This window comes from Oncorhynchus clarkii, chromosome 3 (assembly GCF_045791955.1).
Source record: "Oncorhynchus clarkii lewisi isolate Uvic-CL-2024 chromosome 3, UVic_Ocla_1.0, whole genome shotgun sequence".
Taxonomy (NCBI): Eukaryota; Metazoa; Chordata; class Actinopteri; order Salmoniformes; family Salmonidae; genus Oncorhynchus; species Oncorhynchus clarkii.
Genome location: NC_092149.1, coordinates 33,885,692 through 33,906,876, shown reverse-complemented (window position 1 = coordinate 33,906,876; position 21,185 = coordinate 33,885,692). Strand labels below are relative to the sequence as shown.

The 21,185-nt window shown below is 43.7% G+C and overlaps 1 protein-coding gene across 1 annotated transcript; it reads left to right on the top strand.

Annotated features, from left to right (window-relative positions):
• The first annotated feature begins 1,931 nt into the window (after positions 1-1,931).
• LOC139393796 (protein eva-1 homolog B-like) lies at positions 1,932-17,691 on the top strand. Its single transcript, XM_071142098.1, has 4 exons — positions 1,932-2,228; positions 11,313-11,476; positions 13,809-13,908; positions 14,121-17,691. The coding sequence occupies exons 3-4, from the start codon at positions 13,842-13,844 to the stop codon at positions 14,549-14,551; spliced, it is 498 nt and encodes a 165-aa protein (XP_070998199.1). The 5' UTR covers positions 1,932-2,228; positions 11,313-11,476; positions 13,809-13,841; the 3' UTR covers positions 14,552-17,691.
• The last annotated feature ends 3,494 nt before the right edge of the window (positions 17,692-21,185 follow it).

Genomic DNA, 21,185 nt, shown 5'->3' with positions numbered 1-21,185 from the left:
ACGAATGGTCCCGCTCATAGAGATTTATAAGCAATCATTCAATGATGTAAAGTTTAGCTACTTATTCATTAAATAACTGTCCGTTTTGCCCAGCTGGAACAGGGTTGCGTCACCAATTCATTTTTGGAATACGGACAATTGTTTCCAGGACACCAGAGTTGATATGGGCAGCCAAATCCCTGTGGTCGCAAAAGCAACCTTACCTCTCCTCATCATCCTTACGTTCCTCTATTTCTGTAGGAATTGTCATCACATATGCAAATTCTCTGCAGCGGAAACATTCTCCATTCGTGCCAATTGCCACAACTGCAGCACCAGACTGTGTTGATCCTGGGGATGGGTTAGGGCTTTGGTTCAGCTACTGCTGCGGCTTTGGTGGCTAGAGCGGCAGCGACCATCTGAAGCTCAATTTGCCTCAATTCTTCATCCGAATACTCAGGCTCATATAAATACGATTCAACAATATCATCGGTGCCCCTCCCGTAGCGAGTATTTTGTCACCAGACATACAGTATTTGTAGGCTGTTTTACTTTGTATAACTAATGTGTAACACTGTCTCCACTTCTCTGCCTAAAAAAACATGCATCTGTGAATAAGGGTATAATGTGCAGTTTCTACGTGGCAGGGATTCCCCTGAGAGCGCACATGCGCAATTGTTACCCATCTCCACTCCCTGATGAAGTCCAATTGATCTGAATCCACCTTCAGAGCATCCAAAGAGCTTGTGTCCCATCATGGGTTATTAAGTTCTGCTCTCTAGTGAGCGTGGGATAATGAGTAAAATATGTGGACAGAAACCAAGACTAGATTCCAATTGGCACCCTAATCCCTTTATAGTGCACTACTTTTGACCTGGGCCCATAGTGCACAACATTGGGAATAGGGTGCTATCTGGGATGTATCCCAATACGACGTTTCTTTCTCTTTCCACCTCAGCAACAGGGTGTATCAAAATAACAGCTTTGCGCCGACATTGACCCCATTGAGAAATAAGGAAACTTGATGAAGCACTTTCTAATGCAGCTTTTCAATATTGATTTCACAGCACTTTGTAGAGAAGTCTTCCCCTCCCTTGATTCCCATGGAGGCCCTGTCCATGTTGATGGGAAATACTGTATCTCCATGCATTTAATTAAATCTGGTCAAGGCTTTGCTTGGTGGCCCAGTGTATTTACTGCTCACTCTCTTAAGTTGGTTGGGGGTTTCCTCCCTGCTAGTAAGTCTGGGTTACAAAACAAGACCAGTGTGTGCTGTCTGTAATGTAGGACTTATGTCCATGTCATGCTGTCAGGGCCAAGTGCTAAGCCTGAAAAGTAGTCTATTTTTTCAAAAGAGTATGGATACTTAAATGGCTTTGTGGTTTTGTGTTATTGTGTTATTCAGCAAGGATAGTTACAAGATAGGTATCTCCTATTATGCAGTCAAACCTCTTCAATCTTCCGTGCCTTCTCTATAATGGATTTTAAAATCATATTGATAGCCATATGTTTCTGAGTGTGGCTCACAACTGTTAGCAATTAGCTTTCAGTGAGGGGGTTGTCATACTATTCAGATTACATGTCCTTCCTACCCCCTCAAATGTTCCACTTTCCCATTCATCTTTACATATAAACGGCTTAAGCTGCAATCCAGTACAATTTTGTTTCAGATATAGTTATTTTTAATGGCTCCAAAGGTAAACAACAATCCTTGTGTTTTGCCTCGTGTTTTGTTTTTGTTTGTGTTTGCTGTCGTTCTGTTCTCGGTGTGGAAAATCAATTTGTCGAGGGGTTGTGCTTTTCCTGCTCATCATCTTAACAGAGGGGACGAGGGGGAATAACTCCCCTCCCAATACTCCCTTCCTCCCTCCCTCTTTCCCAAACCCTGCTCATTTTTGGCAGTTCCTCGTTCCTCCTTTTCTCTCTCTCTCCTAGAGGGATTGTATGACAGCTATTCCTGCTGCTGGCAGAGAGAGTGGAGACTGTGAGGGAGAGGGAAAGTCTGTTATTCAGAGGAAGTTACCACCTCTTCCCTATAGGCTTCTCTACACGTTCCAGGACTGGAGAACAGCAGTAGTCACACACAGGGAATCGTCAAGATTGACAAAGTCAGGATTGCTTGTTGTGTTGATTTTCCCAACCTGGAGGCGAGAAGTGTACTGTTTTGACTGAGGCTAGCATTGAGCCTTACCTTATCTTGACAGGAGTTAACTTTCCTAAGAAGACACCTTGACAGCACTACTTACCTGGTAAGTGTGACAACCCCAGTCTGTGTATGTATAATAACACATGAACCTCAACAAGGTATTTATATCACTGCATTTACAATGTAAAGGCTGTAACTTTTTGCTTTTCCCTTAAAAGCCATAAGAGTCTAAGCCCTGCCTGAGCCGGGGGAGGGGGTTCTACTAAACTATATGGAATTTTTGAAGAAGTTCATAACAAGGATAATTTTACTATTTCATTTATCATTTTAAGACCTCTTGTAGTATCCCCCAAAAATATGTTTAAAAAAATAGGTATGAAAAATTATATTGGGCTGTCCTGCTATTAGCCTATACAAACACATGGAACAACAGATAGCCCCCCAAAAATATCAAAAGGAAGTTTGTTCTGAAATGCCTCTCCTTGTGAGGATCGACGCCGTACAGGAGAAGCAGGTAAATGGAGTCAAACATTTATTCAGGAACGGACATAGAACACGACAGGAACAGCTTCAGCAAACGGGACAACAAGGACACATGACAAACAATCCCGAAGCAGGGAAACAGACAGATATAGGGAAGGAAATGACATAAGTAATTGAGTCCATGTGAGTTCAATGAGCGTGAATGAACGTGACGGGGAAAGGTAGGTGAGCGTACTAAAGGTGACTTGAGTGCGTAATGTTGGGGAGTCTGGCGCCCTCGAGCGCCAGAGGGAGGAAGAGCAGGAGCAGGCGTGACAGTACCCCCCCCCCCCCCCCCCCCCCCCCCCGCTCCCCCTCTAGGGAATCACCCGACGTCCCACCTGGGTGAACCGGCCGAGACATAGGCGCTGGGCAAGCCGGCTGGGGGAGGGGGAGGAAGAGCGGAGCAGGTGTGACACTCTTGAGAGACATAAGAGAGATATATAAGAAAGATCACGAAACATTTGTAAAAAAAATTGAACATGTATTTAAACCCTTATTTTTGGCACTTAACAGTCTTCATATATATATATATATATATATATATATATATATATATATAAATACTTCCATACATTTTTTCAACTGATATCATATTAGTGTGTAGCTCAAACTGTTAGGACTCTACAGATCGGCTGTACCGACTTCAGACAAGTCCCAATACGCTTATTGGGGTCGTAGAGCAAAAAGGAGAACACCATCGGGTTCGTGAAAGTCTCATCTTTCCATAGAGGGGTCATAATAGTTTGGGAAGATATATTTTCGTGATGTCTCATGGTATGACAAACACAGCTCTAGCTCTTTCACCTTTCACTGCAGATGTGGAAGTGCGACACAGGCAGATGCTGATATCTCTATCTTAAACTGATTGATTTTTTTATGGGGGTGCGACGTGTGGTGTGTGTCTAGGTACAGTGGAGTTTCAATGAGTGCCTGCTGTTTCATGTTTTGCAGTTTACGTTCCTTCAGAACTCTGCAAAGCAGTACTCTTGTGGTTGCATGAGTTTGCGAACACTTTAAAAACACTTGAAAACTCTGATGATGACTAGAGGTTCCCTTTCAGTCCGTACACTCAATAGAACACACAGCTATAGGTTCCAGCGCTGTGTGTTGTACCTTGTTTCCTTCCTTCAGTAGCTATATTCACATCTTTACGTGATTCAAGCTCATTTATAGGGGGTACACTGTTCTTGTTGGAGTGTCCTCAAGAGAAGCAATGCTCACCTTTTGAGCGTCTCAATAAGAGCTACAGTATGAAGTGTGTGTGGTTACAACACGTTCTTGATGGATCGGTGCCAGAGAGCAGGGCTGATGCAGCTAGCTGCACAGTGGCTAACCTTGCGGTGATAAATGACTGCACTTTCGACCACAATAAATACAAAACATCCTGTATTTTGCTGAGGGCCGCATCAACAGCGTAATACGATCAGGGGGAGCCGAGGTTAGAGCCTCACGCATCACTAATGTGCAGCCCACCATTTCGTCAACATATAAGGGTCCTGTGTGTGTGCATATGTATGTGTGTGTGTGTGTGTGGGGGGGGGGAATAATGGTTTTGTCTCACACACATACACATGCACACACCGTCTCCACTGGAGTTCCGTGGTCCTCTTATCAGTAGGAGATAGCCATTCTCAGAGGTCCCCTCTAATTAGCACATCTAAGTGGGCAGGCTGTTTGCTGTGCCTCCCTGTGTCAATCTGATAAAGTGACAGATAACAGAGGATAAATGTGAATGCCTATAACCTCCAGGCGTGTTTTGGGACAGTTGACTTGTATCTGACCTCTCCCAGCTATGTTCCCCTCCATCCTCTTGTTCTCCTCAATCTCACTGCCCCATGTTTTATCACTGGGGTTTTTGCTTTATCTGTGGCCTCTAAGGAGTCACAAGTCAATCTTTGACTTGAAAAGCTTGTCTAAACTCTAAACCATTTGCCTGGCCCTCTACTGCACAGGAGGAAACAGTGTTTCAGAGTGCTTTCACGGACACACGTGGCCCAGGATCAAGATGAGGGGTGTATTTTACGAGTGGTGTATTTGCTTCGTTACCACTACCATCCTGTAATGATGCCTTGGCAATCGCTATTTAAGCCGTTGCCTTGGTCTTGCTATTCTCTCCTAGCAGACACTGATAGAGTGACTCACATCTGACAGTTTCTTAGGGTGAGTGAAACATTACTCTCCCATTTGTGTTGGTATAACGATTGGTTTGTTGTGTAACATGAGAGAGAGTTTGAGACATGCCATCTAAACGAAGTGGGGCGTACAATATATTATATTTTGTAGACCACTAGCCATTAGATGTTGTAAACCGGTTTTGAAGGAGACGCAGAAGCTATGAACTGCCTCGTCTAATCAGATGTAAAGCCAACAAGACTGTATTCGAATTCGCATTCGCCATTGACAAATAATAGGCTGATGAGGGATTTATCTCTGAAGCTGTGTTTAGCAAGACTCCTACTAAAACCACTGCTGTCTCATAAAGGCTCCATTCTTTCTGGTGGCGGCTTCTCCCTGGTCTCCTTAGACTTAGGGGGATGTTTGACGTGCTAAATCCACTAGGGTTTGCCTAAGCCTCTCTCTCTCTCTCTCTCTCTCTCTCGCTCTGTACACACACGTGAATGTCCAAGAACATAAATAAACCCTGGATTTAAGGTTGAATTTGTTTAAATTTTACATGGGAATCCGGGGGAAGAGATAAACCATATGGTGAAGAAGGAATTTAAAAAAATAAGATGACAGGGTTAAGCACACAGAAACGGGTACAGTGACGTTTGTAAAGCGTCTCGTGTTGATTACACATTAAATAAGAGACACTGGACTCAGAAGCTTAATCTTATAATTGAATCATAGTTTAAGGTTGGTTATCAAATATTCACAGTCTACACCAGCTGGTCTGTCCAGCTCCGACAAAACTGTACTCTGACGAACTAAAGAATTCATACCATACAGACTAAAAATGACACCACAGGTCACTTTCCCAGAAGACTAGGCTTCATTTATGTCTATATGTTTGTGGACAGGAGAGTTAACTCTGCCCAGCCACCCATGGAAAGGGTTAACACGGTTTGTGTCATAGGGTTATCACAAGTCCTGTGTACTGAATACAGTGTGTGGTTGTGGTCGGCTGTTGCATGCTGGCCCAGATCGATCAGAGATCACAACTCAATTTTTGGAGCTCGAGGCTGGGGATCACCTGGGGTGCATGCGAGGGGGCAAAAATGAAAACACATATGGTGGTATGCACAGACAGACACTCTCACGCTGTCTCTCACACACACACACACACACACACACACACACACACACACACACACACACACACACACACACACAAACTCATTAAGTTCCAATTCTGAGCATCAATGTCCTGGGCTCCGTATGCACAGTACTGGATAGAGATGGAACACATAAGTCGATATGAAGATAGAGCATGTGTTTCCTCTTCTGGATTTCCATATGAGAGCAGCACTTTGTCTCTGTCTACCATCAAACCCCTAAGACCCCACATCTGGCCACTATTAACCCCCACCCCCATGGGCCCGCATCTCTATTACCCCCCCATACCCCCACCAGCCCAATCCTCACGGGGTAAAGAGATTGCTCTCTAGATCATTTCTTATGTCACTAAAATACCTGCTTCAGTTTGTCACGGGGTTGCAGTGACATACGCACTGCAAAGCATACAGGCTTCTCTGCTGAACCAAGTTGGAGTGGAGTTGAAGTTGCCACTCTCCATTTAAATGAAATCATGGGCTCACGTGGAGAAGTATGACATAAAGAAACCAAAACAACCTCCTTATTGAGTACCTGCCCTGTGAATTAGATCAGAATGTTTAGTAATGCCTTGACTGAAAAGAAAGTTCTGGTCCGTGAAAGCTACAGTGTTAAAAAGCTGTTGTTAATTGAGTCTAAAGTCAAGTTCAACAACTTATCAAAACTGGCTGGCTGTCAGCAAGGCAGTAAGTGGCAAAAGTGTGTAATGGAGAATGATGTGTATCTCAAATATGTCCACCCACTGTGCACAAATGTCGGTACAACGTCTAGTTTTGAATTATATTTCATGGCGTTGTCAATGAGCGTGAATTGAAAATGAAATCAACACAAGCTTTGAGCCATGTAAGTGCATTTTGGTTAAAAGTTTGGTGAAAAAAATACAAAAAAAAGGTTGATTCTCCCAGTTTGTGCCAAGCGGGCAGTTGAAAGTTAATCCAAGGCTACTGTTTGGAAACCACCTTCACTGGGTGGCAATCCTGCTCGCTGTTCAGAGGAAAAACGAAAAAGCTGATTTTCTAAGTTTGAGTTTCAGCTCTGTGGAGCTCCCCATACTCTCAGCTGGCAGCCATCTTTGGGGTCAGCTCTACCTTGTGCTCAGTGTTACTGAGCCTGATGGCAAACACATGTCTGACTGGGCTCGAACTGAAATAATCTCCCCCACAGTACAAGCCCATGGCCAGGGCACGGTGCAATGGAAAACAGCACCAACACTTAGCACAGCTTGATCCCCAAGATCCCATGTCAAGAGAAAACAAAAATGGAAGACACTCTCTTTTCTCCAAAATGCCCTTACAACCCTTCATGGCCGTCAAGGAAGACCAGCCGCGCTGGACAGAAAATGCCTTCCCCAGATGCCTACCCTCTGAATGCTTTTGCAGGCACCGGCACGAACTGAGCCCTAGCTCTTAGGAAAAGTGTCCGTTTTTATCGGTTGGAAAGTTAACCACATGCACCTCTGCCTATCTGTCTCAGGGAGAGGGTCAGGGATAGAAGGGATACAGCTTCTGTCAAATTAATGTCAAAAGTCGATTTGTTGTTGTGCATTTTTAGCTAACCCTAACTCTTTTCCTAACCTCTTCTCCTAACCTTCTGCGTAAGTTCTCCTAACCTCTCACGAAGAATACAATTTGACAAAAGCTGTATCCCATCTAGTGAAAAGTTACATCAGACTTTTCTGGACTTAGATGCTGTCCTGCCTTGGTTGGTGGTCAGGTGATCTTGGTTGGCTGGGTTTAGGTATAGAGAATGCCTGGGAGACCATACACTGGCGTGATTGAGGCCACATGGTAAACTATTTTACTGAAAGCTGTTCAAATAGGAATGGTATGGAAAAAAACTTCCAGTAGATACTTTTGTGATACAACAGTTTATGAGCATTCTAGGGAACAGCCATTAACCTGCTTTTCTGCTAATTACAGAATCTCACATCATGGCTTTCTGAGAAAAATGGAAACTAAGTAAATCAAAGCACTATCACTAGCTTTACAGGCTGTTCAATTGCAGCATACAGTATTTATTCAAGTTGCAAAAGTCAAGTGGAATATATTGAGCTTAGAACTGCCTCCATGTGCTCAAAACAATGAATAAATTACTCCTCAGTGGTCCATTTGATCCCATGGATCATTAATCCCAGACATATTTTCTCTCTCAGTAGCTGAAACAAAAATCTAAGAAACAAGGAACTTTTTAATGAACTTTGTCAGGGGCAAAGTTGATGAATGCCATAAAATTGTCCTCATTTTACACTCAAACTCAAAGTGACACCAGTTACAGTGTGTCTCTGATCTCCCATGCCAGAGCTGTTGAACTAGGCTATATATGTGCATAAAAACAACAACAATGGGATTACATTCAAATCTGGGCTTTTTCAACTCACTGAAGACCTATGCCAGGCAAACCACAGAAAGACCATCCACTGTGCCAGGGAACTATTGTGGCCGCACATACATTCTAGGAATCGAAAATATCCCTTTCGCTCTGTGGTTCAAAGTGTGTCATTATGGTGAGGAAACAGGCGTACTCGCTCCCTAGTGGGATGAGTTGTTTGTAATGTATTTTCTCATTGTAATTCAATTATGGCTACACTCCCTGGATAAATTCCTACTCAGGGGCTGTTAATGTGATTTCTCAGACGTGACAGAGGAGTACTATGGTTAGATACTTTATGAATGATTTATAGTGTACAAAAGGGCTTCTGTTTGGTAATAGGAGCTAAAACTCTTGCTTCTGAGGTTGGTCCCTGTCACTATGTGGCTAGTCAATAATTTAGGAAGTACCTTTATCTAGTGAGATGGCATAATCAGCTTCTCCCCACAAGACAATAACAGTGTGATTAGCTCAGACAATCAGACAAAGCTCAGACAATCAGACAATGTTATCCTTAACTTTAAAGGCCCACTTTAACTTTTATGTTGACTTCATGGACAGTCAGACATTGTATCCATACCTCCATCTATGAATTAGAATTGTTTACATTTCTTTGACCCAGGTTTATAACAAACCAAGTGGCGGGGCTGCCGGTTTGTTGTTTGTCAAATTTAAGGAGTGGGAGATGAGGGTGTTTGTCTGGACTGGGTTCCGGACTGACAGTACAACCAGACGTATGGGAGGAAACTCGGTAGGAAAGGAAAAGCTATTGTGCTCTTCTCCAAGTTGATAAGAACAAAAATATCACACAACGTAACGGACAGTGTTTTCCTTAATTTGGTTCCTCTTTCCTCCCAACCAAAGTAAACATCTGTTAGTCAGAAATAGAGAATGAACTCTTCCCAGGCCTCACAACACCACATGTTGTTTACATTGGCGTCAGTCTCAGCACAATTTGTGCTTAGGCCTTACAGTTATTTGAGACTTGGATGAACTTTTCATTGTTTTTGTATCTTGACGTGGTGTCAAGATACAATTTTCTTACACTCTTAAATAAAAACTGATTGGCTTCAATGTGAACTCATTGATTGACTGATGATGCCCACCAAGTGACTAAGGACACAGGATGTGGATTGTGTGTTCAAATTGTTTGACCTGAGGTTATGAGGTCAGTTAGGAATGAATGACAGGCATTATCTGGTCACATGCGAGGTGATGTAATCTATGAGTGAGACCATGAAAGTGGAAGCCTTCTCACGCAACATTAGCTTGGAGTGTACCTCCATTTATTTAAAAAAAAAGGTTCTAGTACCATAAAGGGTATTTGTCATGTCGGTGTAGGAGAACCCAGTTTGGTTTCATATAGAATTCTACAACCACTAAGAACCCTTTGAGAACCTGTTTGTGACAACTTTTTTTTATAGTGGCAAAATGATCCAGTCAGCATTTTAACTTCTTTAGAGGCTCTTGAAGGGAGTAATATGCCAGAACATTTTCAGCACACATTCAAGGTCCCAAAAACTGCAGAAATACTGAAACATATGTAAACAGTGTTTTTCTCTCCAGCATTCAAGGGACATGGCAACATCTGCTAATGAATAGAAAATGAATTCACTTGAGGAACATGACTGAAAGTTGAGTCATGGGATAGTGCGTTGAGGGAGGTCGAGAGCACATCTGTTCATCATTTCTTCCTCCCGGTAAAACAAAAACACAACAAAACAACAAAACAACAGGCTCAGGTTAATTATTGTTTAGATTGGCTTCAAATGAGTCTCCGGTTGTCTTTAACCACCGTTCTCAGATGCCTGAGTTCTGATGAATTTCGTTCTGGTGCATTCCACTCTGAGAAAAGAGCAGTTAGCAGTCAAATCATTAGCCATGACCTTGGCGAACTGGTGAAGTCACTCAGGCCTTACACTTTATTGCCCTTGAGACCAAAGCATAATATTGCATTGGAAAGCTCTTTAGACAGTATCCTATGTGGATACTGGCTGCTTTGCCTAGATGAAGAATCGTTTCAAATAGCTAAGCAAGGATTAGGCCTAGGTGACCTGGTCCGAGATCTGTTTTGTGTTTGGCAATTACGATGACTGTAGTTGGCTATACATACAGCACATACAGGATGGATCCCGCTTCTGTGGTCCAAAACAAAAGGCTGACCATATGACTCGGTGGAGATGCTGCCATGGCGACTGCTCCCTGTGTCCTTGCTAGCCGCGAACACTCTCTCGGGCCCAGCATTCGTGAACATAGGGTCTGGCAAGAGTCAGCAAGATCAAAATCTGCACTGGAAAGCAAAGAGGCCCTGCTAAACCAACTTAAACTGGCACTGTGCTTTTCTCTCTCAACACAAAAAAAAGGGTTTGCAAAAAATTCACAGCGCAGCGTTTTTCATGGTCCTCTTTCCCCACCTGAAATGTATAGAGCTGCTCATTTTCTGTGAGATATACTGTGGCTGTCGGGTGTACAGACGAGGAGTTGTACTTCTTGGAGACAAAGTGCTCTAAGGATCTCACAGTGGTTTGATGCATCAGAGACTTAAGTTTCTATGTTAAACTGTTCCGGGAAAACATCAGCCTGTGACTGTATCAGAGATATTTTATGTACTTTCATTTATCACTTGTAAGCAGCTTTGACTTCAAAACATATCAGTGCTTAGGAGTACAGACAAAAACCTAGAGAGAATTCACTCTTAGTCATGTTTGATGACAAACACCACGGACAACCCCCCTCCCCCCAAAATGTCTCTGACTCCCTGTACATAATTTATTGTTGTGTAGTCTCCGTACATGTGCAGTGTTTCGGGGTTTAATATTTCTAATATATATGCGTTTGCGTATCCAAATATGAACGGTTGTACTACTGAAAGCTAAGCCTGCATTTTGTCTGCCGCCGGACTGTGTATCCCTCGGCAACAGCAAAAGGCCAGTCATTGTTTGCATTGCAAACGCCTCAGTGAGTTTGGATCTGATGTAGGCTGACGGCTGTGTGAGTGTCTGTGTGTTTGCTCTTGTCTCAGGGCAGCCAAATGAACTGTTCGGCCTGAGGAGCGAAGGGCACGGGCATAGATCCAGAGAGAGAGAGAGAGAGAGAGAGAGAGAGAGAGGCTCAATCATTCAGCAAACCTCTCCACTTCCACCATGATCTGGGACTAAAGAGTTACCTCTACAGCTTCATTTTATGGTAAGGTTAATGATACAATACAAAAGTGTACATCTGTCTGTACTTCTTATTGCCTATCTTTATATCTTAGAGCAACAGAAAGAGTATTGTGCTTTTTTTATAAAGAGTCAGGCATGTGCTATGAACAGCTGCAATACATATGGTTGACCCATGTTTTTGTTGCATTTTTGTATCAACAAATGGGGGTGATAACAACAGCATAATATCCTCGAGATTCACATTAGCGTAGAATCCATAGACTGAAGAGATCACCCCCCAAAAAATTGAGGTGACATACAACAAAAACAGGTGGACTGTGCCATTTTTGATGTCAATGATCTGTAGGCCATGTGCTATGACTTAGCATGTTGTGAGCAATTCCACGGGTTAGTACTGTATGTGACTGTGCTAGAGTCAGCCATCTTTTCATACTTGAACAACATGTTTGTTCCCCTGGGAGCCATAACACAGAACACGTGTAGAATGAAAGGGATCGGAGGCTAATGCTAACGTGCTAACACATCAAAAGGTTCAGGGATACTCGTATTGGCTGGGCCCCTGTGTCGCTATCTATCACGTCTTGGTTTTCCTGTGCCATGTGCCTTGCATGTACCATGTGATGATGTCATAGTGGAGCGGACGAGAAAAGGGCAGAGTCAGCAGGAAAGGGCTATGACAAGGGTTGAGGGTGAAGAGAGGGGGTTGCACAGGAAATGCGGGAGAGACCAAGCAGGAGCCACATGACCCTTTGGATAGAGTGTTCCATATGGGAGAATCTACACAGCCTCTCACTTCGATTGGAAACAGGTTCTCTCTCTCTCTCTCTCTCTCTCTCTCTCTCTCTCTCTCTCTCTCGCTTGCTCTCTCAAAGTGCAGGGGTAGCATAGGGGCTCCCTGTAATAGCCTAGCCTATGTAATTGACCACATAGGAAAAGAAGCAGGACCAGGCGTTGTACTGTTGTTGCGTGGTGAGGCGTGGCGCCGCAAGGTTCTCTGTGAGGGAAATTTGAGACTTCCTGGGGAGCCTGAGGCGAGGGAGTAATGACCGGGCCAGCGAGGGCCTGCAGGAACACAATGGAGCCAAACAGAGCGACAGGAAACGCTGAGGAAAAGACTCAGACGACCAGAAAGCGTCACCAGGGATAAGCCCAGTGGCCAAAACTTAAACCAATCAAATGACTCATTCACATTTGGTTCTGCTCTCCATGCAGAGCTGCCTTCAGAACAAGATCAAGAAAGGAAAACCCAGTGACTCTGTTTCAGTCAGGGACAGTCAAAGTGTGACTAAAATAGATATTTAAACAACAGCAACACAGGTCCTCCAGGTCTTCACCCATTTGTGTCAGTCGGGGAAATGAAAAGGGTGAACAACCCAGGTAGTGTAAAAACAACACAGAGGTCCTTGGGCCGTGCTCCTATTGATCCGGGAGGCTCGTTGGAGGAAGTGCTGTTCATTGGCTTCTGAGGAGAGAGTTGACCCCTGGCCCCTCACTGTAGAGGCCTGTCCCAGCTCACAGGCAGAACCATGTGCCAAATGCGTCATGATCCCAGTTTGCGCTGTTGGTATTTGAGGACGAAACAGTGGAGCTTTTGTTTGCCACAGCTGGACCAGTAGGCCTTGTCCTCACCCACCCAAAGACATGTGTGACCTACCGGCTCGATTCGGTCCAGTGTAGCAAAATTTGAAATTGTGTTTTTTTACGTTGGATAAAAGTAGACTAAGAGCTAGAAAATTGTATATCATACACTACAGTTGAGGAACAATGTGAAAGTAATTCTGCTTTGAAAGTTGATCAACTTGTAACCCCAATTTTGCAAAAATGTCACTTGAATGTTACTATGGAGAAATGCTGTGGTCAGTGTGTTTGGCGCGATTGCAAACGAGAAAACATCTAGTGTGGCACTTGAGGAATTCGTAAAACACTTTAAATACATTGTAAAGGGGAGGGTAATTATGGGGGTTTGTGGTAGCAGAAGTGTTTCGGTGGGGTGCAATGAGGGTAACATGAGGGTAGCTGTGGGGTGCATGAGGGTAGCTGTGGGGAACATGAGGGTAGCATGAGGGTAGGTGTGGGCTGCATGAGGGTAGCACGAGGGTAGCTGTGGGGTGCATGAGGGTAGCATGAGGGTAGCATGAGGGTAGCTGTGGGGTGCATGAGGGTAGCATGTGTCTTTTGGCCAAACCTCATTGTGTCAGTTTGTTTGAGGGTGTGTGGAAGTTTCTGTGATACATGGTGGGAATAATTGAATTCATGCATACAATACTGCAGACAGTACTTGGCATTGCATGCATGGCATAGTAGTTGAGATCGCAAGGAATTCTGATGCAGTGTGCTGTGTTTATTTGTATTAGGTGTAAGAAAGGGCTACTGGACATATCGTCAGCATGGATGCAAAGAGGAAAGAGATGGACCTCCTCAGCAACAGCATAGCTGCCTACGCACACATCAAAGGTCAGTCAATCAATCAATCAATCACTTTAACAACAGCAGTTGTCACATTGCTTTTAAAGTACCACAAAATTAATCAATGAAACAAAATCGCCAATGTGCCAGTCATACATAACAATATTGATTTAGGCTACTAGCACAATAACTTTTTGACATATTGTGGTGTTTTTTTTAATCCTAGGTGAATTTACCAATGATCTTTTTCTGTCCTGTAGAGAACCCGGAGAGCTTTGGGCTGTACTTTGTAATCGGGGTTTGTTTCGGCCTGGTCCTCACCCTCTGCCTCCTGGTCATCCGTATCTCCTGCAAGCCCCGCACCAACATACCGGCCTCCACGCCCGAGAAGAAACACTTAAAGGATTTCAGTGAGGACGAATGTGATGAAGATAGCGAAGATGAGGAAGAGGAGGGTGACGTCGAAGCACCCGCACCCCTGCCCACCACAGAGATTCCCATTGGCAACCACCACAACCACAGCCAATCGGACGGGACACTGAGCGTTAACGTGTTCACGTCGGCCGAGGAGCTGGAGCGGGCGCAGCGATTGGAGGAGAGGGAGCGAATCATACGGGAGATCTGGAGGAATGGGCAGCCTGATATCCTGGGTTCAGGAACAGGCACTATAGGTCGGGTGCACTACTACTAACGCCCAGTACTACGGGACCACTGAATGGACATACTATACAGGACTATGGTGCTATGGAATCAGGGGGTACACTGTGGTCCACACCCGCCAAAGACAGACTTAGAATCAGACCTCTGGGTGTGTCAGTTCCCCGAGGGAGACTTTACGATTCCCATGAGGGGTGTTACTCATGCTGTGCATACAGGCAGGTCACAAATGGCGTGCTACTTCGATCTGGTGTGTATTCAGTGACGTGAAATGTTCTGAACGTTGCAGATAGAAATAGAATGATTAGAGCGTACACAATCATATCTGTTCTACACTATACGTTTCTATCTGAACTCTCTGTAACGTGACATCCCTCTGAACAGGCCCCTGAAGTGTAAGTCTTGACTCTAACACTATGTGATAGTGGTGTGCTCTGTGAATGTATTTCCCCCATCAACATTTGTCACCTACTATCACTGCCATAATGGAGTTACACCACAAGGCACCTTTGAGACCAGTTCTGCTGCTTTGTGATCTAGGCATGTGAATGGGAACATTTATCATAATTGGAGTCTACAGTGTAGAGAGATGCCTGAATAAAGTATTGCCCTTAGAAAAGCACAAAGGGAGTAAGGGAGGACTAATACAGCTATTGACAAATTGCCAGAGATACTGTAGGGAGTAGGGAGTCAGGACCAAGTATTTTGCAATGAGAGGTCACTTCCTTTTGTTTGCTATGGAGCCATGTTTCCCTCAACACATTGGTGAGTTTACAGCGGGACAGCTCCGTGAACTGTTTGTCATTATATTAGGAAATTATCCTCAAGTGGTCTTGGAACCTTCTGTGAGGAAATTGCTTCGCCTAAGTAAGAAAATAGAAATAGATTCAGTGGGAGCATTTTTCACCTGATGTCAAGTCATTTTGGAATTGGACTGCTCAGTTTGCTCAGTTTATGGACACAGTTTTAGGCTGTTTTCAGAACCAATTACACTTGGGGAAATTAAATAATTAAAGTGTTAAACTCAAAAGGCCTTGTGGTTGTTTCTGTTACACATAATGTCTTTTAGACAAACAATACTCTTCCTTATTAAAATGTCCCTGGGCTATATATTTTGAATATACTGTACAATATAAAGATTGTCTAGGGGTGAAATTTAACAACTGAAAGACCTCAGTTGAGCCATTTAATTACAATGGATTGTAAGGTCACTCATTGTTAATTTTTAATCTTAACCAATTGCTACCATGTGTGCCTTGAAATGTTAAATAGATGTGATTTTTATAATACAATATCTTGAAAACTTGGCAAAACCCAGTGTTCTATCTAAACTAAATAAAGTCTTATTTTATTGTCTGAAATAAAACACAGGACAAAAGGATATTTGATTGCCAACAGAGTCATGTTGAACAATGATAAGTAACACAATCTGCGTATGTATCTTTGGTATGATCATTATCCAGTTTGGTTCTCTTGGGCTTTAGCTGTACAGGTTACTAACCAAATAAAGGCCTGGCCCTCCAACTGGGCACAGACATCAATTCAACATCTATTCCACGTTGGTTCAACGTAATTCAATTGAAATTACGTTGAACCAATGCAGTCATTTATATTGATCACGGCATTGTTGGGTTTACAGCTCGCAAGGAAGACAGTTCACTGTACTCGTGCACGTGACATTAAAACTTGAATCTCGACACAACATAGATTCAACCAGTGTGTGATCAGTAGGTATGCTTTATATCCATTCGACTTTTTGGCCAACCTAGCAGCCAGAAGCCTTAGAGCTAGAGTCTGACTGTGCTGGACACCAATGTATTGAGACGCCAGGCCAACGTTGCGAGGAGGAAGGCATTGCTTGTAAAGGAAACCAGCCAAGAACTTCTGTAACATGTCTTAAACCTCCTCGAAGTACACAATGTGCTGGAAAAGCAGACAGGGTAGCAGGTTTGCCTTGGCAAGGTTTTCTCTGTTGAGGTCAGGGCTAAACCCTTATGTGGCCAAGGTCCTAGCTACATACCAGACCTCTGGATTTAAAAAATTGCACCTTGTGTATTCTACTATAACTCTCAACAGCAAGTTGAGAGTTATAGTAGAATACAAAAGGTGCGATTTCAAAACTTAATTGTGCATCAGCAGTTTTCCTCTTGTTATATGTCACTCGCTGACAGTCACTCAATTAGCCCATATCAGTTAAAACATTTTCGATTGGTAAACTACTATAGTTAGTCTAGCTAGCTATCTAAACTTGAAGTAATCATGGTCAAATTACCAACCGGGCACGATGGGCACGTCCCCAGGTGCCCTGACGTCCAGAGGGCCCACATTGTTTTTGTTAGTCACTCTCACTCAGATATCATATTAATGGCTGGATTCAATCAGTATCGCAGAAGCATCGCAGAAAATCGTCATTCAAATGTTCAGGTCATTTCCATCTGAGCTGACCAATTGAGCTCTCCACAACCGAGGGAACATTGCCTTTAATGGTCAATTGCGCTATAAAGCGGATCTTCAGCGCTACGGACTGAATAGAGCCCTAACATGGCATAAGTCATTAGTCCGGCTGATACCTAACTCTGGAAAGGCTCTTTTGATGTTGTCAGCACGATGCGTCGATAATGAAGGGGGCTGTGCTTCTATACTGATTGGTGCCCCTCTGTGTCTTCCTCACTCATACACCCACTTGGAATGCCACTGAGGGCCGCCCCCTTCTAATACAACGGTTGGGTTTTCAAATCCAAACAATGTGAGGTCTCAACTGAAACAACCAATCAAAGCTTAGCCAGAAATAAGTACAACTCTGTGTGAATACTGCATATACAACGCCCTCCTGTCCAGACCAGTGTCAGCTCTCCCTCGCTGACCACGTGAGTCGCTTCAGCCGGGCTAATAAATCATGGCAAAATGTGTAGAATTGCAGGAAATTAGCTTTAAAACTGTAATAATGTCTCCACACCCCACAGACCTCACTAAAACTCAGACCCTGGCTACGGCCCTGGGAAGGGACTGCAGAGATTTTGGAGATAAATGTTTTCTATCTTCCCTTGTTTCCAGATTAGAGATTCTAAAGACAGGTAGGCCTAAATTGCATTTCAAATAGGTAAACTGCTTAGCCTAAATCGAATTTGAATTAGGTCTGTCTTCAATAAACTTTCCATTTAAATTTACAATAAATGTTTATTAAGATATTATGTTGATGATGATGATTATATAGCCATAATTTACATTGTGGGACAGCACTTCTAAATGATAACACTGACCTGGAGTCGGAGGAGTCTCTAATGTCCATTTGGGCATGCTGATTGGTTGAAATACCTTTTTTACGATGATGATGAAGTTGTTCATGATGATAATGATGATGATGGTGGTGGTGGAGGTGGGGATAATTAGGATTATGGATTAAGAATGTGATGGTGATGTCGTGATGATGATTAGGACTATGCATTGCACTGTAAACAAAATATATTATTATTTTCAGTTACGTGGTGGGCTATTCCTCAGCGTTGTGATCGCATCCCTGTGATCACCACTCCTGCCGTGAGTGCATGGATTAGATCATAGACGATGGCTATCGTGACATCAAGGGGCTTTGCTCAAGTCCCAGTCCACAGTGTAAATCAGTTATACTAAATGTGTAATCATGACTGCATATTTGTGCCTTTTTCTGAGTTTTTGTAACATTTTCTCTTTCAATTCCATTTTTTGGGAAAATCATTGTTGGATAGCTTACTGTGTAGTAGGCCTAGAGTTCGCAATCAATGAAATGAATATATCTTAATATAACAATAACAACTACTTAAGAATACTAACAAACAGGGCTTAAGCTATATGATGGACTGCCCCAAAGGTCAGTGTCAAAAGTAACAGTCAGTATCTGGTATGGCCACCAGCTGCATTAAGTACTGCAGTGCATCTTCTCCTCATGGACTGCACCAGATTTGCCAGTTCTTGCTGGGAGATGTTACCCCACTGTTCCAACAAGGCACCTGCAAGTTCCCAGACATTTCTGGGGGGAATGGCCCTAGCCCTCACCCTCTGATAAAACAGGTCCCAGATGTGCTCAATGGGATTGAGATCAGGGCTCTTCGCTGGTCATGGCAGAACACCGACATTCCTGTCTTGCAGGAAATCATACACAGAACGAGCAGTGGTGGCATTGTCATGCTGGAGGGTCATGTCAGGATGAGCCTGCAGGAAGGGTACCACATGAGGGGAAAGGGTGTCTTCCCTGTAACGCACAGCGTTGAGATTGCCTGCAATGACAACAAGCTCAGTCCGATGATGCTGTGACACACCGTCCCAGACCATGACGAACCCTCCACCTCCAAATCGATCCCTCTACAGGCCTCGGTGTAATGCTCATTTCTTTGACGATATACGCAAATCCAATCATCACCCCTTGTGAGACAAAACCGCAACTCGTCAGTGAAGAGCACTTTTTGCCAGTCCTGTCTGGTCCAGCGATGGTGGGTTTGTGCCCATAGGCAACGTTGTTGCCTACAAGCCCTGTCCAGCCTCTCTCAGCCTATTGCGGACAGTCTGAGCACTGATGGAGGGATTGTGCAATCCTGGTGTAACTCGGGCAGTTGTTGTTGCCATCCTGTACCTGTCCCACAGGTGTGATGTTCGGATGTACCGATCCTGTGCAGGTGTTGTTACACGTGATCTGTCACTGCAATGACAATCAGCTGTCCGTCCTGTCTCCCTGTAGCGCTGTCTTAGGCGTCTCACAGTACGGACATTGCGATTTATTGCCCTGGCCACATCTGCTGTCCTCATGCCTCCTTGCAACATGCCTAAGTCACTTTCATGCAGATGAGCAGGGACCCTGGGCATCTTTCTTTTGGTGTTTTTCAGAGTCAATAGAAAGGCCTCTTTAGTGTCCTAAGTTTTCATAAATGTGACCTTAATTGCTTACCGTCTGTAAGCTGTTAGTGACTTAACGACCGTTCCACAGGTGCATGTTCATTAATTGTTTATGGTTCATTGAACAAGCATGGGAAACAGTTTAAACCCTTTACAATATAGACATGTGAAGTTATTTGGATTTTTATGAATTATCTTTGAAAGACAGAATCCTGAATAGGGATGTTTCTTTTTTTGCTGAGTTTATATAGAGAAACAATTAACAACCTCTTTATTGGTGAAATTTCTGCATAATGTCAAGAGAAGGAGTTAGATGGACATGACACAGGTGAAACAAACAGAGGGGAATCCCCCCCCCCCCCCCCTTCTATGGTCTGAATCCAAGATAGGAGGATGTTATGTTAGCTTTACTGGGGGGGAGGAGAGCCTTGGCCTTGGAAGAGCTGCTCCATCTGGTCCTGGAAGTAATCGGCCAGAGGCTTGAACTGGGCCTGCATCTTGTTGACCAGGGCCATTAACTGGGCCTGCAGGTTGTCAGCTGGAGGACTGAACTGGGTCTGGATGTTGTCAGTCACGGGGTGGAAGTGGACCTGCTTCTCGATTTCACTGACGAAGGGCTTTTTCTGCTCATGGATCTTCTCAGCATGCTCCTGGATCTTGTCGGTCAGAGGCTTGACCTGAGCCTTACCCTCCTCCATGTAACCCGTATGGGGGGAGAAACACACTTAGTGAGCCATTTTCCAAACACTGTAGGCCCATGGAGCAAGCTAGCTTTATAGCGGACTCTATGGTACTGATGTGAAAACTGACATGTTGATGAAAATGTAATACCCCTGACGAGTACAATGCTATCAATACATAAAATGAATAGCAATATAATTTGAATGTGTAATCTATTTAGAATGACTTGACATCTTAGTGTGGCTGATACCAGTAAACTAAAATTCCAATTCAATAATTGAAAAATGGAATCTATTGTCAATGAGTTGACAAACTGAAAAGGATATGCTACTTATGTCAAATGTTTTTTGGCATTTTGGGATATTCAATTCTAATCACTTCTTGAATTCGTTGAGTTTAATTTGAATTGACCCCAACCCTGGTATAAACCCTCTTCTAAAGAGCTAGGGCTCTTATGAGTCCTCAATAGAAAGGTAAAGGTAATTTTCGATTTAGCCGAAATATGCAGCGTGTATCATGAATGTAGTCTCTGGTAAAGCTGGTAAATTGCCTTTAAATTTCAATTACACTGTAAAGCTGAACCTCCGCGATGCGGATTGAATAGAGCACCTAGTCTTTATTACACAGCCATTGAACACTCATTTCTTAGAAAAAGACTGATAGTAACACGATTAACAACGCCTTTTCTACTTTTCAGGCCGGACCTAAGAACGGTAAGGGAGAGTGGGTTGAGCGGGTTGAGTAAGTTGAGCCACCTTTGTTTCTGGGAAACCATACACAAAATGTATAATTTGACCAAACATTTAGGAACAGGTCATCATTTCATGGAATCTGTGAACGAAGAAACCACATGGAAAAAGTGGTAAGCAAGTTAGGGCCCATAAATGTATTTTTTACCAACTCAAATGAATTTATCGTGTTTGTCAGGCCCTGATCTGTTTCTCCTGTCCTTGTGCTTGTCTCCACCCCCCTCCAGGTGTCGCCCATCTTAACCATTATCCACTGGGTACTTATACCTGTGTTTTCTGTCTGTCTGTGAGTTTGTTTTGTTCCTCAAACCTACCACTGGGTTTCCCCTTGTGCATGCCTAGTCTGTTTTCCCGGTTTTGTCCTTTCTGCTT